General features: G+C 51.5%; 1 protein-coding gene and 1 pseudogene across 1 annotated transcript; one reads left to right on the forward strand and one right to left on the reverse strand.

Annotated features, from left to right (window-relative positions):
- The first annotated feature begins 235 nt into the window (after positions 1-235).
- AQP3 (aquaporin 3 (Gill blood group)) lies at positions 236-6,094 on the forward strand. The gene is made up of 6 exons (XM_059924596.1): positions 236-383; positions 3,303-3,429; positions 3,791-3,928; positions 4,253-4,371; positions 4,641-4,858; positions 4,945-6,094. Exons 1-6 carry the CDS (start codon positions 276-278, stop codon positions 5,111-5,113), a joined length of 879 nt encoding a protein of 292 aa, XP_059780579.1. The 5' UTR covers positions 236-275; the 3' UTR covers positions 5,114-6,094.
- A 5,184-nt stretch (positions 6,095-11,278) lies between these two features.
- On the reverse strand, positions 11,279-15,172 carry LOC132367757 (GTP-binding nuclear protein Ran-like; annotated as a pseudogene).
- Between the last annotated feature and the right edge of the window lie 1,066 nt (positions 15,173-16,238).

Consider the following 16,238-nt stretch of genomic DNA (forward strand, 5'->3'; position numbering starts at 1 on the left):
CACCTCCTCCCCTGGCCAACACCAGCCCTAAAGGCTCCTCACACCACACACCCCTACCTTCCTTATCAGCGTCCCCCCAACCCAGCGTCCCCTCCAGCCTCCCTAGGCGAGCAGTGCGGGGTGGCCGCCCACTCCCGAGGCCGGCACCCGGCTCGGCGGGCGGCGTTGCCGGCGGGCGGGGCGCGTGCCTCCGGCTCCTATAAAGGGCGCCACTCGGCGCTGACGGCCACTGCTGCTGCGTCCGCCGCCCGCCAGCACCGCCGCCTGCCCCAGCCATGGGTCGACAGAAGGAGCTGGTGTCCCGCTGCGGGGAGATGCTCCACATCCGCTACCCGCTGCTTCGCCAGGCGCTGGCTGAGTGCCTGGGGACCCTCATCCTCGTGGTGAGTGGAGAGAGAAGCCTCTCTCCAGCCCCACACTCCCCAGTGCCTCTGTTCACCGGAGGGTCTGTGTTTTTTAAGACAGCCTTGACCCCTCTCCCAGCTCTGATCCCTCGCCCCCAACTTGACCCCTTCCGGAGCACTCTTCGCCCATAGCGCTAACCCCCTCAGTGACTGACGGCTCCGACTCTTGCCAGAATGACAGCTGTTATGCCCCAGTGACAGCTCTGATCCTTTACCCTCTCACCAGTGACCCAGCCCACAGGCTGGGGACAGCAGTCACCTGTGCAGTCTGGGACCTCCAGCCCTTTCTGGCTTCCACAGCTCCCCAGGTTCCTAGAGTCCCAGCCCTGAGAGGCAGTGGAGGCAGTGGCAAATGGGCCCCTCTTGGGTTATTTGGGTCTTGGATGCCTGGCCCCTAATGAATAATTAAGCCTCAGAAAGTCCAAAAGTTGCCCTGCCGTAAGGACAGTTTGCCACAGGTTGGGGCAGAGGGCGGAGGCTACACAGCAAACAGCAAGCGGGAAGGAAGGAGGATCCTGAAGATAGGAGGCTGTGGAAGGCAGCTGTGCCCCAGGCACAAAGGACGTGGTGTCACTAAAGTTCCTCCCCTAGAGCTGAGCAACTCCCAGACAGATGCTGTCAGCTTCCATGCAGAAGCACTCTGAGTTACTCCCCGGGGCCTGAGTTACTGTACAGGTTCTCTGAGGGGGACGCCTCCCTGCCTGGGTTACTCCCCAGTCCCAGTTATTCCCTGGCTATGCCAGTTTGGGTCTGGGTTGTTCCTGGGTGACTCTGCACTTCTTGGGTGTGGCAGACACACCAGTTATGGGCTCCATTTCCTGTCCCAGTTACTCTCAGATTTTCGGCCACTCTTGTGGTTACACCTGTTTCCTTCTGGGTTACGTCTGGGTTCATTTGCTCCGTTGCAGGGGATGGGGTACTCCGTGTCCCAGTTCCAGCCCTAAGTAACATAGACCAGCCGGCCCCCTGAGGACTAGCAAGATTAACTAGGGGCAAGTAGGGCTGGATGGCCCACCCCAAATGGGTGGTGGTGGTGGAGCAGATTCTACAGCGAGAGGAAAGCTGGACTCACCTCTGGCTTCCAGGAACAGGAAGCAGGGAAGCCAGCTCCTGCCCCCGAGCCTTGTGTCCCCCCGTCCCTGTCTGATTTTTAGGGCAGCCCCCTGTTTGAGAGCAGCCAGGACAAAGCAAGTTGTCTTCCCTTCACAGAGGGGCCTCCCTATCTCCTCCCTAGTCTCAGTTTGCCTTCCCCCAAAGGAGCAGTCAGGCCTCCCGCTGAGCCCCAGGATCATTTGGCTTCTCCCTGACCACAGAAGGAGGGTGTTATGTCTGTGAAGGCTTTCAGGCTCAGGTGGCTGAGAGGCATTTTGTGTCAGTGCCCGAAGAGGAGAGGCCAGACCCGGGAGATGCCCAAGTGGTCGGTGAGGGCTTACCTGCATACCTCTGTGGGTTGGGGACCGAGAGCCTGCAGTGGCAGAATCAAGGCTGGCTTTCGGGCGAGGGAAGCCGCTTTCTCTGAGGCACCTAGTAAGGTGAGGAGAGGGAGAAGGAGCCCGGAGGAAGAGGAAGATTAGTCTCAAGGTGGTGGAACTGGCTCTGACAGCTTCTCCCTCCATGGCCTCCTGGGATGGAGCCAGGTTTGGGCCTCAGGCAGGCAAGGAGCTGAGGCCAGGGCTGGCCAAGCCGGGCAGGGTGCCCCAGACCCTCACGTGCCTGTTCCAACACACATACAAACTTACACTCTCTGACCTTTGCTCTCACCTGCCTGCACACCTTTGCCCTGCATCACTGCTGCTGGCTTCCCCACTATCTCTTGGTCCTCGTGAAGGATGATAATCAAAATGCTTCACCACCCAGTACAGCAGGACACTGACCCTTTAGAAGGGACGAGGGCCCTTAGCGCAGGTTTTGGAAAATTTCTGCTGGATAGGCATACAAACTTTAGTTATGGAGAGGTGGGAGAGGAGAGCTGGGGCAGGGCTGGAGCAGCTTCGGGGGACACTTGGGGGGCTCAGGGCAATGGCTCTTCACAGAGGAGCTAGTACAGAAACATTTTTACATTTGAACAAGGGGAACCGACAAATAGCACATTCTATACTTGCAGGACATCAGGGATTTTAGTCCTCTTGAATCCACCCCCCCTAATTTCCGGCAGAAAGCTTACAACCAATCTCCCCACTTCCACTGCTCTGGGGGTCCTGGACTACGGCTAGTGAGACTAGACAGATGGCTGTCTTTAGGACCTCCAAATCTGAGTGGGGAACGTGGACCTCGGAGGGCAGGGAGGTCAGGGCGAGTGGAGAGGGGAGGCTCTGGGTCAGGAACAGGTCAAGGAGGCTGAAGATCCTGAGAGGGAGAACAGGGAGAGGCAGGAGCTCTGACACCCCAGATTCAGGAGAAATGGACTCAAACTAACTTCTGGCTTCCTCCCTTTCTTTGCGCCCTCCCCCCCTCAGCTCTTCTTTGGGGCAGAGAGGGAGGCAATTGCAGGTGGGGGATGAGTGAGAGCCTTCCCACCCCTATGGACCAGGCCTGAAGGGCTGGGGGAGGAACTGCTCAGGTGAGAGTGTCCCCTTCCACCCACTCCTACTGAGAGTCAAGAAAAATCAGTGGAGATGGTTCAGCCATCTTCTGGGCTCGAAGTTGCAAACTTTGCTTCCAGTGCCTTCCATCGGACTCTGTAATTAGTAGGGTTGGGACATTGGGGCTAAGAGGGCATGTCTGCTTCTTCTGCAGGGTATAATTTCAGCAGGAGGAGGAGGGGTTCGATTCCAGGAAAGGGCTTCTCGCCCTCCCGTCCTCCCCATGAAGGCAGGGGGAGGTTGGCTTCATCCCTGCCCTCTGGAGTGAGACTCACTGGTCCTCACCCTCCCTGCTTTGTTCTGTTTCCTGACACAGCTCTTTGGCTGTGGCTCTGTGGCCCAGGTCGTGCTCAGCCGGGGCACCCACGGTGGTTTCCTCACCATCAACCTGGCCTTTGGCTTCGCCGTCACCCTAGGCATCCTTATCGCTGGCCAGGTCTCTGGTAAGGGCTTACCCCACCCTCAGCCATCACCCCTCCACAGCATTCCCACAAGGTGTCCCGCTGGAGAATAGGGTGGGAGTGGAGGTCGTCTCAGAACAGGGCATAGCCAGGCCTTAGCTTTGGGTCCTTGGAAGAGAAGAGTGGTGAAGGAACTTGATACTTGGAAATTTCAACTCTCACCTTGGAATCAGAGATTAGTCGAGTTGGTCTGTTACATAGTCCAACACACCATTCTGTACAAGAAACCCTTCGTTGCATCCCTGCTCACCAGGGCCAGAGAGGGGGAGTATGGGGTGGGGGAGTCCTGGCCTCCCCACTGTGGCAGGCGGGGGCTAATAGGTTCCATCTCCCCTCTGCCCAGGGGCGCACCTGAACCCTGCCGTGACCTTTGCTATGTGCTTCCTGGCGCGTGAGCCCTGGATCAAGCTGCCCATCTACGCCATGGCTCAGACTCTGGGAGCCTTCCTGGGTGCCGGGATCGTTTTTGGGCTGTATTATGGTGAACCTTCCCACCCTGCCTTCCTCCACTACCCCCTCCCTCTGGCACCAGGTCTTTCGATGACAGATAGCTGGGGCCTGCCCAGGCCCCGGGCTTATGACTCATTCACGCACAGGCCCCAGGAGGGGGTCATGAGGGGAAAGAAATGAATCGGGCAACAATGGAGTCAGGCCCTCCACCCCTCCACTTTCCCACCCCCGACTCCAGGGTAATAAAGCAGCGATTACACTCACCTGTGACCCTTGGGAGGGTGGGCCCAGCCTGAGAGGGGAGATGGGGCTCAGGCCTCTGCCCTCACCCACTTGGTATCTAATCTGTGACCAGATGCAATCTGGGCCTTCGCCAACAACCAGCTTATAGTTTCGGGCCCCAATGGCACAGCCGGCATCTTTGCCACCTACCCCTCTGGACATTTGGACATGGTCAATGGCTTCTTCGACCAGGTACGGGCTGGGGGTGAGTGAGGGGAACTCGGGGAGGAGGACCAGGCTGCCTCGGGTTGCTCATGGGCTGGCTGGGGGACAGGACTCCTCGTCTAGAGCAGATTCCTAGGAGTCTGCAAATTTAACCAGCAAAAGTCTTAGCACCACTGCTCTGGAGAGCAGAGGACGGGAGATGCCAAGACTCTGAGAGTGGAGGGAAGTTGGACGATGGAAGGAGGGGCCGGAAGGTGGATGGGGGCTCTTCTCACCCTGTTCTCCCCACTCCCCAGTTCATTGGCACAGCCTCCCTCATCGTGTGTGTGCTGGCCATTGTGGACCCCTACAATAACCCTGTCCCGCGTGGCCTGGAGGCCTTCACTGTGGGCCTGGTGGTCCTGGTCATCGGCACCTCCATGGGCTTCAACTCTGGCTACGCCGTCAACCCCGCCCGGGACTTCGGCCCTCGCCTTTTCACAGCCATTGCCGGCTGGGGCTCGGAAGTCTTCACGTGAGTGCAGTCCCCGCCAGCGTGAGCCAGCCCATCTCCCCTCTGCCCTGCCCCACGCGTCCCTGACCACATCTGTCTGCCCCCAGGACCGGCCGCCACTGGTGGTGGGTGCCCATCGTCTCCCCGCTCCTGGGTTCCATTGCGGGTGTCCTCGTGTATCAGCTCATGATCGGCTGCCACCTGGAACCGCCTCCACCCTCCACCGATGAGGAGAATGTGAAGCTGTCCCACGTGAAGCACAAGGGGCAGATATGAATGGGCAGGGGGCCTCCCGCCCACCCCCTTTCATGAGCATCCTTTGACTGTGCAGGGGCTGCTTCCTAGAAGCCCTCTTCATGACCCCGCTCCCAGGCTAAGAAGCTCCTTGTCTACCACCGCCCCTCTAGACAGCCCCCTTCAGGATTTTCCATCCTGAAGGAAATAGGACCCAATAGGACCACTGGCCACTGCCTGGAAGCTGGTGGCACAGGGAGTAGGGCCAATCTAGTCCTTTGTCTCCCAAAGAGAGAGAATGGGCAGCAGATGTGTGCATGTGCGTGTGTGTGGTTTTCCAGATATTCAGGGCAAAGGACCAAGTGGAAAGGATTCTATCTGTGGGCGTGCGGGGGAGGCCCGGAGGGAGGGACGGTGTCGTGTCCATCTATGAGTGAGGAAAGCACCAGGGGTCTGCATGTTTCAGGGGCTCCGTGTGGAGGAGGGTCCAGGTACATGTGTTTCTTAGTATGTGTGTGTCTGCTGTTTTTTCTACATAAGGGGCTTCTATAGGCTTTGGGAGAGGTAGGGTGGGAATATGAGTAGGGCTAGGAGGAGGGGACCACAGCCCAGATGAGGAGCTCTGGCTATTCATACATAAGTAGGAGCAGGGTGATGTGTTTCTGTCACAATGGAGGCATGAGGCGGGTGGGGTGAAGTCCAGGTCATAAGTTTCACATTTGCTCTTTAAAAAAAGAAAAAAAGAAGTGTATATATATATATATATATATATATATATATATATGTGTGTGTGTGTGTGTGTGTGTGTGTGTGTGTGTATATACATATACATATATATATATATATATATATATATATATATATATATAAAAGATGTTACAGTTTTAGGGATGGGGGTTGGGAGACTCTAAATAGGCTCTTCATTTCTTTTTTTTTTTTTTCTTCACTCCTTTAATCCTCAACACATGTACTCTTTTGCCTTTTATAAAAAAAATAATAAAACATATGCCAATTGTGTAAATATCTCTCTGCTTGCTCTGCTGTTTTTCTGGCACCAGCTAAAGAGCTTCGCTGAGTTTGGCCACAGATAGCCAGAGCACCCTGAGGGTAGTACTCAAACCTGCCCTAGGGGCAGGGGTCAGTCACACAGAGAGGTCAGAGAGCTCCTTCAGCTCAGCTTGAACTCGGCGTCCCACACTTTTCCCCAAGCTTCCATCTTCCTGGGAGCCCCCAGTACAATGAATCACATCTTCCCAACCCCTGCACCCACCCACTACCCCAGGAAGGCAGGCTGAAGCCTGGCCTAGGGAAGAACTTTCTCCCAGGCAGAGCTGCCCAAAGGACAGGACTGCTACCCAAGAAATAGTGAGCTCCCTGTTGCTGGAAGAGACCAATCAGACCGGGAACCTGTTATTGCCTTCTACACCTCGCAGCTGTTTGGGCTCTATCACCTTCAACTAGACCTTGGCCACAGCCCCCTGAGCAGCTTCTCTGACTCCAGTTTGCCCCAGTCAGTCCACACAGCAACCAGAGGGATCTTTCTGAAAACCCCTACTGAAAGTGTGCCTCTTTCTACGGCTCTCCCCGCTACCCAGAGACAATTCAAATCCCTCCATCCTGCAGTCAGGCCCTCCAGGACCTGGCCCTGGTCCCTACACCTCCCCTCACAGTGCTCCATCCACCCCAGAATACTTTGTGTGCTCCTGTGCCTTCCTACCTCACTGCCCACTCACTGAAATCCTCCTGATCTGCTCCATCACCTCCTCCAGGAAGTCATCCCTGCCCTTACCCATTCTTTCACCATCTCTACAGTCAGTTGTCTGAACCCAGAGACCACAGCTGCATTCATTCGTGCCTCCTGTGCTTCAGTTCTTCAGTTCTTCAGTCTGAGGCACCCCTGTGTCCTTTAAGGCTGGGATCTGGGATTGGACTGACTCTGGTGCCCTGACTGAAGCCTGGGAAGCTCTGTTGGGAGATCACGTGCCCCTTCCCACCTCCTTCTCCTTCCTTACCGAATCCTCCTCAAATTTCACTGGGAATAAAAGGGAAGGCGGCCCCAACCCAAGCTCTCCTGCAGAGTTAACCACGTTGGGATGCCTGGGTCTGGAGGAGAACTGTGGTTTTTAGAGGATAAGCCAACTCTTGCTCCCCAGAGACGATGGCCCAGAGGGGGTGGGTGGTAAATGCATGGTCGCACAGCCTGGACCCTGGGCGGGTGGGGCTGGGGGAAGGCAGTTCCATCTCAGGTCTCCACCCACTCGTCCCCAGCTCCCAAGAGGCGTGTCTGGAATGTTGAAGGGACCTGAGCCAGAGGGAGTGTCCCCTTCTCAGGCCCTGGGGGGAGAAAGGGCAAACCAAGGGAGGAGAATGCCTGCTTCAGAGTTTCACTGCAGCCACACCTGTCCCGCTTTGGGTACCCTCACTCTGCTATCCTCCCCAGCATGGCCCATGCCCTTTGTCTTCTCTTACTCTCAAATCCTGCAGTTGACCCTGACCAGTCAGCCCAGGGGGTGGTGGGAGGGCTTCTGGCCCAGTGGTGAACAAGTAGTAAGACCTGGATTCCAAGCCCAGCTTGGCTTCTCTCTAGCTGTGTGATACTGGGGTGGTCATTTTCTTTCCCTGAACCTCAGTTTCCTCATCTGTGAATTGGGAAACATTGAGAGGAGGAGGTAATGGAAGATAATAGTCAATAAATGTCAAAAAAATGATTTTTTTCTGCAGAACAGGGGAGGGGGGATGGTGGTGGTGGAGAGATCTGAAGGCTGTTTTTTAAAGGTCATTGAATTTAATATCCTCTTCCGCCTCAGATTCCTTCCACGAATCTGAAGTTCCTGAGAGGGGGGAGGAAGAACGGCGTGATGACTTGCCGTGCCCTAACTTGAGGAGGGTTTTGGGAGGAATAGAAGGGAGACACAAGAGGGGCCCACCACGGGTGTAGAGAGCAGAGGAGCATGCAGCCTAGGGAACACGATGGATGGAAGGTCAGACCAAGTGAGGAAGAGGAAGGCCTGGCCGCCCAGTGACAGAAGCCAAGTAGCAGCATGACCCCTGGGGGCAGGAGCGAGTCTTCCCACCTCCCCTCCTCCCTTCTAAGATATGCCTCCTACCAGCAGTTCTGTCTGATAGCAAGTTCTAGAAAGAAACCTCTTCATCTCCTTCAGGAAAGTAGCTTAATCTGTTTTCCAGGGTGGACTTAGAGAGAGAATCAAGATCCCACATCTCATCTCTGTCCCTTCTTCCTGAGCTAGTCCTCTCCACAGCTATCTTTGGAGGAGCTCATGGTTCCTTAAAGCTCTGACTTGCTTGCATTGAAATCCACCTCCCTGAAACCTGAGCTTGGTTTCCATTTCCTTGTGTGCCTGCTTGTGTGTGCGCACATGCAGCTGTGCACCTCTCAGTGCTGCTGGGTGAAACTATCTTTCTCTCAGTCTGTCTGGTATGGCTCTGGGTCTGTGCCCCTGGCTGACCATGTCTCTGTCTCTTTCTGTGTCTCTGTCCCTGCCTGACTCTTTGTGTCTGGGTCTTTCTATGTGTACTTCTAAGTGAACATCTCATGAAACTAAGTACCTAAGAGAGACTGAGTGACCAGTCCCGCTCATCTTACCCCAGGGCATACTTCCTCCTTAATTCCTGGTAATGAGCTCTCTCCTTCTTGCTAACTCTTTCCCCTTGATTTTGTTTGTCTAAAAGCCTGGGTGGGGCCCCCCCAGGCTTGGGGAAGCGTGGGTGGGGTAGAATTGGGTGGGGTGAGAAGGGGAGAGGAGGGACTATTCCATCCTGTACAGAGACCCCAGAGGCCAGAGACACCCTTGGTCCCCCACAGGAGGGTCTGTGAAGGTACTGGCCTCCTCACTGGGAGAAGGGAGCCTGTCCTGAGGTGGGGACACTGAGTTGTGCATCTGGGAATGCTGGCAGTGCAAAGGAAGGAGAAAGTCAGGTGGGAGCCTCCTTCACCTGCAACTTTACCGAATTCATCAATTCATTCATCAATGAATTTGGTAAAGTTGCAGGACACAAAATTAATATACAGAAATCTGTTGCATTTCTATAGACTAACAATGAACTAACAGAAAGAGAAACTAAGGAACCAATCCTATTTACCATCGCATCAAAAAGAACAAGATACCTAAGAAAAAGCGTACCTAAGGAGGGAAAAGACCTGTACTTGGAAAACTATAAGACACTGATGAAAGAAATTGAAGACAGCACAAACAGATAGAAAGATATACCATGTTCTTGGACTGGAAGAATTAATATTGTTAAAATGGCTATACTACCTGAGGCCATCTACAGATTCAATGCAATCCCTATCAAAATACCAAGGATATTTTTCACAGAACTAGAACAAATAATCTTAAAATTTGTATGGACCCTGAGTAGCCAAAACAATCTTGAGAAAGAAGAACAGAGCTGGAGGAATCACGTCCCACCTGACTTTCAGACTATACTACAAAGCTACAGTAATCAAAACACTATGGTACTGGCACAAAAACAGACACATAGATCGATGGAACAGAATAGAGAGCCCAGAAATAAACTCATGCACTTTTTGTCAATTAATCTATGACAAAGGAGGCAAGAATATACAATGGAGAAAAGACAGTCTCTTCAATAAGTGGTGCTGGGAAAACTGGACAACTACATGTAAACTAATGAAATTAGAACATTCTCTAACACTATATACAAAAATAAACTAAAAATGGATTAAGACCTAAATGTAAGACCAGAGACTGTGGGCTTCCCTGGTGGTGCAGTGGTTAAGAATCCGCCTGCCAATGGAGGGGACATGGGTTCAAGCCCTGGTCCAGGAAGATCTCACATGCTGTGGAGCAGCTAAGCCTGCGAGGCACAACTACTGAGCCCACATGCCACAACTACTGAAGCCCACGCACCTAGAGCCCATGCTCCGCAATAAGAGAAGCCACCGCAATGAGAAGCCTGAGCACCGCAATGAAGAGTAGCTCCTGCTTGCTGCAACTAGAGGAAGCCCGCACGCAGCAACGAAGACCCAACACAGCCAAAAAAAAAAATAAAAGACCAGAGACCGTAAAACTCCTAGAGGAAAACAGGCAGAACACTCTTTGGCATAAATAGTAGCAATATTTTTTTGGATCAGTCTCCTAAAGCAAAGGAAATAAAACAAAAATAAGCAAATGGGACCTAATTAAACTTAAAAGCTTTTGCACAGCAAAGGAAACCACTGACAAAACGAAAAGACACCTACTGAATGGGAGAAAATATTTGCAAATGATATGACTGTTAAGGAGCTAATACCCAACATATATAAACAGCTCATAAAACTCAACATCAAAAAAATAAACAACCTGATTAAAACATGGGCAGAAGACTTGGATAGACATTTCTCCAAAGAGAACATGCAGATGGCCAAGCAGCACGTGAAAAGATGCTCAACATCACTAATCATCAGGGAAATGCAAATCAAAACCACAATGAGCTATCACCTCATACCTGTCAGAATGGCTATCATCAAAAATAACACAAGTAACAAACATTGGTGAGGATGTGGAGAAAAGGGAACCCTTGGGACTGGTGGTCCAGTGGCTAAGACTCCGAGCTCCCAATGCAGTGGGTGGGCCGGGTTCAATCCCTGGTCAGGGAACTAGATCCCACGTGCATGCCGCAACTAAGAATTTGCATGCTGCAACTAAATATCCCACATGCTGCAACTGAGACCCGGCACAGCCTAAATAAATAAATAAATAAATATGTTTTTTCCAAAAAGAAAGGGAACGCTCATACACTGTTGGTGGGAATATAAATTGGTGCAGCCACTGTGGAAACAGTATCTCAAAAAACTAAAAATAGAACTATTATATGACCCAGAAATACCACTCCTGGATATATATCTGAAAAAACCAAAAACACTAATTCTAAAAGATACACGCACTCCAATATTCATAGTAGCATTGTTTACAATTGATATGGAAAAAGATATGGAAACAACCTAAATGTCCATCAACAGATGAATGGATTAAGATGTGGTATATATATTATCCATTCATCTGTTAATCTTAATCCATTCATCTGCTGAATAATATTCCATTATATACATATAATGGATACTACTTATACTATATGTATACTACATATATGTATATATATATATAAATATAAATATATATACAATGGAATACTATTCAGCCATAAAAAAGAATGAAAATTTGTCCTTTGCAACAAAATGGATAGACTTGGAGGGTATTATGCTAAGTGAAATAAGTCAGACAGAGAAAAATACTGTATGATATCACTTTTTGTGTGTGTGTGTGTGATGTGACTGTAGCAGTCTTATATTTGAAACTCAAGGAGGAAACAACTGTGTTCCAAAACACCTAAATAAGCAGGTCCAAACAATGAAGGCATTTTTTTAAACTGCCACATTCACTCCGAAGCCCATTCATCTCCTTCAGCATCCCAAAGATTAAGGACATGTTCTGCTTAGCTATATAGTAAAGTGGCAAACACGCTGCACCACTGACATCACAGGACAGTTGCTTATAAAACTAGACTTCTGACGCTGGGGTCCAGCTTCACTTTCTCTCCATCTGGGAGGGCAGTTGTCTGAGCAACCTCTAGATCCTGCTCGTACTGCGCTGCCAATGCTGAGTCCATGACCACCCCTGGCGGGGCGAGAGCTGGCATGGTGATGAACTCCAAGTTAGGGTCTCCCACCAGTTTTCTAGCAAGCCAGAGGAAGGGCTTTTCAAAGTCGTAGTTACTTTTGGCAGAAATGTCATAGTACTGAAGATTCTTCTTTCGGTGGAAGACAATTGACTTTGCCTTAACCTTTCTGTCCTTAATACCCACTTTGTTGCCACCCAACATCATGGGGATGTTCTCACACACTTGTACCAGATCTCTATGCCAGTTAGGCACGTTCTTGTAAGTAACTCTCGATGTTACATCAAACATTGTAATGGCACATCTGAGCTTGGATATAATAGCCATCTCCCAGTCCACCAAATTTCTCCTGACCAGCTGCATCCCATACATTGAACTTAATAGGTCCTCTGTTGGTATGGAACACAAGGCGATGGACCTCAACACCCAAGGTAGCTACATACTTCTTCTCAAATTCACCAGATGACGTTTCACAAATGTAGTTTTTCCAGTACCACCATCACCAACCAATACAAGTTTGAACTGAACTTGGGGTTCTCCTTGGGCAGCCATCGTGATGTTACTTCTAGAAGCGTCTCCGTGCCTGTCTGACTGAGGGCTGGAAAGACGGCAGAAGCCTGTATGATATCATTTATATGTGGAATCTAAAAAATATAACAAACTAGTGAATATAACAAAAAAGAAACAGACTCATAGATACAGAGAACAAACTGGTGGTTACCAGATGGGAGATGGAAGGTGGGGGAGGGGTAATATAGGGGTAGGGGATTAAGAGGTACAAACCATTATATATAAAATAAGCTACAAGGATATATCATACAAACCAAGGAGGGACTTCCCTGGTGGTCCAGTAGTTAAGACTTCACCCTCCCAATGCAGGGAGCACGGGTTTGATCTCTGGTGGGGGAACTAAGATCCCACCTACTGCATGGCGTGGCCAAAACAAACAAACAAACAAAACCACACAAAAAAAGCACAGGGAGGGCTTCCCTGGTGGCGCAGTTGTTGAGAATCTGCCTGCCGATGCAGGGAACACAGGTTCGAGCCCTGGTCTGGGAAGATCCCACATGCCGCGGAGCAACTAGGCCCGTGAGCCACAACTACTGAGCCTGCGCGTCTGGAGCCTGTGCTCCGCAACAAGAGAGGCCGCGATAGTGAGAGGCCCGTGCACCGCGATGAAGAGTGGCCCCCGCTTGCCACAACTAGAGAAAGCCCTCGCACAGAAACGAAGACCCAACACAGCCAAAAATAAATATTAAAAAATTAATTAATTAATTAATTTTTAAAAAAAGCACAGGGAATATAGCCAATATTTTATAGTAACTATAAATGGAGTATAACCTTTAAAAATTGTGAATTACTATACTGTACACCTGTAACTTATATAATGTACATCAACTATACTTCAATTAAAAAAATAAAATAAAAACTAAACTAAACTATAAAAATTTTTTTAAATCAGAAGGAGGCACTGGGGCCCTCAAGGGGCTCACCTTGGAACACTGAGTAGAACGTCTGAGTCCTAAGCAGGCAGAGGAGTGGGTGTGTCCGCCCAGCATCTGGGGGTGGCCTCCTCAGGCACTCAGTGTCTCCACACCTGGGGCCTTGGCCTTTGGTGCCAGGCTTATTTGCGGTAAGAAGGAGGATGGCAGTGGGAACAGAGACTCTGCCTGGTCTGGGCACTGTGGCTGTCCCAGAAAGGCACCCACCTTGCATAAAGGGGAAACTGAGGCCCAGAGTCTCACTCAGGGTCACAGAGCAGTGCAGCAAAGCCTGGATTAGAACTCAGCTTACTGTCCCCAACCTGGTTGCCCTGAACCCCTTTCCCAGGCAGCACTTTGCAACATCTCAGGGAGCAGGGCGCCCGGGCCAGATCACCTGTGTTCCAAACAAGCGCTTCCCAGACATGGGCCCTTGGGCGTGTGGTCTCATTTCCTCCAGATCCAATCTCCGCCTGCTCTGTGCCCAGGGAGGTTGACACCTGTGGGCCGCATCACCTGGGCCCTCTTGCCCTCTGGCTTCCAGGTGGGTTTGGTAAGTGGGAGGCACAGCTAGGAAATCAGAAGGCAGGGCGGGTGTGAGGGGGTCGGGAAGAAAGTCTGGGTACTCACGCCTTTTCCAGGACTTTCACCGCATCCAGTAACACTGCTCTCTCCTCTCGCCTCTTCTGGCTGAGGACGGAATGGCTGCCCACTGTTAGTGCTTGGGCCATCCCTTGACCCTGCTCCGCCTCTGTAAATAGTCCCTTCCTAAACTCTCTTCAGTGAAGCCCTCTGACAATATACTGTTCCTGCTGGATTCCTGAACAGGTTCCACCTCTCTACTCTTTAGTTTCTTCATCTGTAAAATGGGGATAATAGATAGTTCTACTTACCTCATTAAGTTGCACAAGGTGAGGATTGAATGAGTTAACACGTGTATGGAACAACGCCAGATGTAGCAGTGAGTGCTGTAGAATATAAAATAATAATAATACTATCACTGTCATGCTTCCTTCCTTGTGAGCTCCCAGTGTACTGTGAGGAGAGAAAGTGTGAAGCCAGGCTTGGAGAGAGATACCTGACTGTCCAAGGCCATCTCCTCCAGCTCCAGGCTGCTTGGCGCTTCCATGGGACCTTTGTCAGCCTGGTTGTTTAGCCTCAATCCCTCCAACTCAAGTGGAACCAACTTTCCCTAGGAAGACTGGAGTCAGGGGAGATGAAACCAGAGCCCCATTCCCATCCTGGCTCTTCTCCAGAAAACTCAGGTTCCTGAGAAACGGAGAGGTAGGCACCCCACCATTTCGTGGGGCTCTGGGGATCTGGTAGAGGTTGAGAATGGTTGCGGTGATGCATTAGGGGTGTAGAGGGAGAGGGTTGATCCCAGGGTGGCTGAAGACAGAAGCAAAAATCCCAATCTGTGTTTCCAAACCTTGTTTCTTTGCTACTCAGGAAATCCTTCCTCAGGGCTCACTGCCATCCTGCTTCAGCTCCCAGGACAATTACCATGACACTGGGGGTCTTTTCCAGCTCTCACCAATGCACCGGGAGTTCCAGTAGCTTTGGGAGGAGGAAGAGGATCTGTGTGCCCCTACCCAATCCTGCATATGACCGAAAGACGGGAGGTCTGGGGGTCACTAATGGGGGGTCTTATGGACAGCTGAGGTTGCCAGTGGGGTGAGGTTATGAAGAGGCTGAAAACTGACTAATAACCTGACACCTCCCTGGACTGCCTTGGTCATACCTTCAGGTCAGATGTGATGTGGTGTGAAGAAGGGGTAGGTGCTACTCTTCTCTGTCTCCAGAGCTCTCTGGGGATAAAGGCTTAAACCAGATGCAGTCATCTCAACCAGCTTCTCTGATCCTTGCTCCGGGAAGTCTTCTTGGCCCACTCCCAGCAACCTTAACCCCTGTCTCTTCTCTGGAAGCCCCTTTGAGGAGTGATGGACTTTTGCCAGGCTTCCTCACTGTGCTCAGAGCCAAGGAGGCCTGACTGGGTGAGGGAAGGGAGGACTCTGGGAGTCCTGATAACCATCTGGACATGGTCCACCGCTCACCTCCATGGAGACACCCCACCCCCACCCCATAGCCAAGGAAGTACCTGGAATGTCCTGCCTCCCACCCTCATCCTTTGCCTCTCTGCTCAGGGTCACTGCCAGGGCCTGGCCGGAAACAGATGAGATGGGGGGAGTAGGGAGGAGACTGGCTTAAGCGGGGAGGCAGGCTGCAGGCTCTGGTCTGAGGGAGCGCCTTCCTAGGAGAGGTAGCCTTTAGCTACCCAGGGAAGTCAGCTCCCCAGTTCCAAGTCAGGGGTGGAGAAGGGAAACTGACCCCGGCCTGTGGACAAAGTCTCCCCTTTATTGGACTAAAGGTTTATAGCTTGAGCCACCTATGTCCCTAAGAGGTGCGGGTGTGCCCACATACATGTGAGGCTGTGTCTGCTGTAACTGGTGAAGGACTGGAGGGGTTGTGCATTTTTTCTTAGTTCCCCAACCAAGGATTGAACCGGCGCCTTCAGCAGTGAAAGCTCGGAGTCCTAACCACTGGACCGCCAGGGAATTCTGGGGGCTGGGGGTGTGTGTGCCTATTCACACAAGTGCATTTACACGCTCACTCACTCACTCACCAACACACCCAGGCACACTCACTTCACATTCAACCCACCTATATTCATACATGCACACTCATACTCTGACAGTGACTCACACTCACCCATACTCTGGTGCTCAAACACACTTAGATACATTCCTGTACACCCAGTACTTCCACATTCAAACTCTGACGCGCACCTCCACTCCATGGCCTTACACACACATACTCTTACAGCCATGCACGCTTAAGTACACGTCAACACACTCACTCACAGTTGAATACACACTTACCCAGCTCGAAGGCACTCCTCCTTGCAGGTCGCCAGAAGCCACACATCTGTGCAATGAGTCTGATGTGTGTGTGTGGGTGAGTGCAGAGACCGGAGGTAAAGAGGTGGGCATCACAGGGGTCAGGATGTGGGCTTGGGAAGCCTTTAGGTGTTGAGGTCACAACCCAGA

This window comes from Balaenoptera ricei, chromosome 6 (assembly GCF_028023285.1).
Source record: "Balaenoptera ricei isolate mBalRic1 chromosome 6, mBalRic1.hap2, whole genome shotgun sequence".
NCBI lineage: Eukaryota > Metazoa > Chordata > Mammalia > Artiodactyla > Balaenopteridae > Balaenoptera > Balaenoptera ricei.

Bases quoted from the DNA above. Each gene is read 5' to 3' on its own strand.
- AQP3 (XM_059924596.1), top strand. From the start codon at position 276: ATGGGTCGACAGAAGGAGCTGGTGTCCCGCTGCGGGGAGATGCTCCAC. The intron at 3,929-4,252 runs GTGAACCTTCCC...ATCTGTGACCAG, and splicing joins CGTTTTTGGGCTGTATTATG to ATGCAATCTGGGCCTTCGCC. The intron at 4,372-4,640 runs GTACGGGCTGGG...CCCACTCCCCAG, and splicing joins TCAATGGCTTCTTCGACCAG to TTCATTGGCACAGCCTCCCT.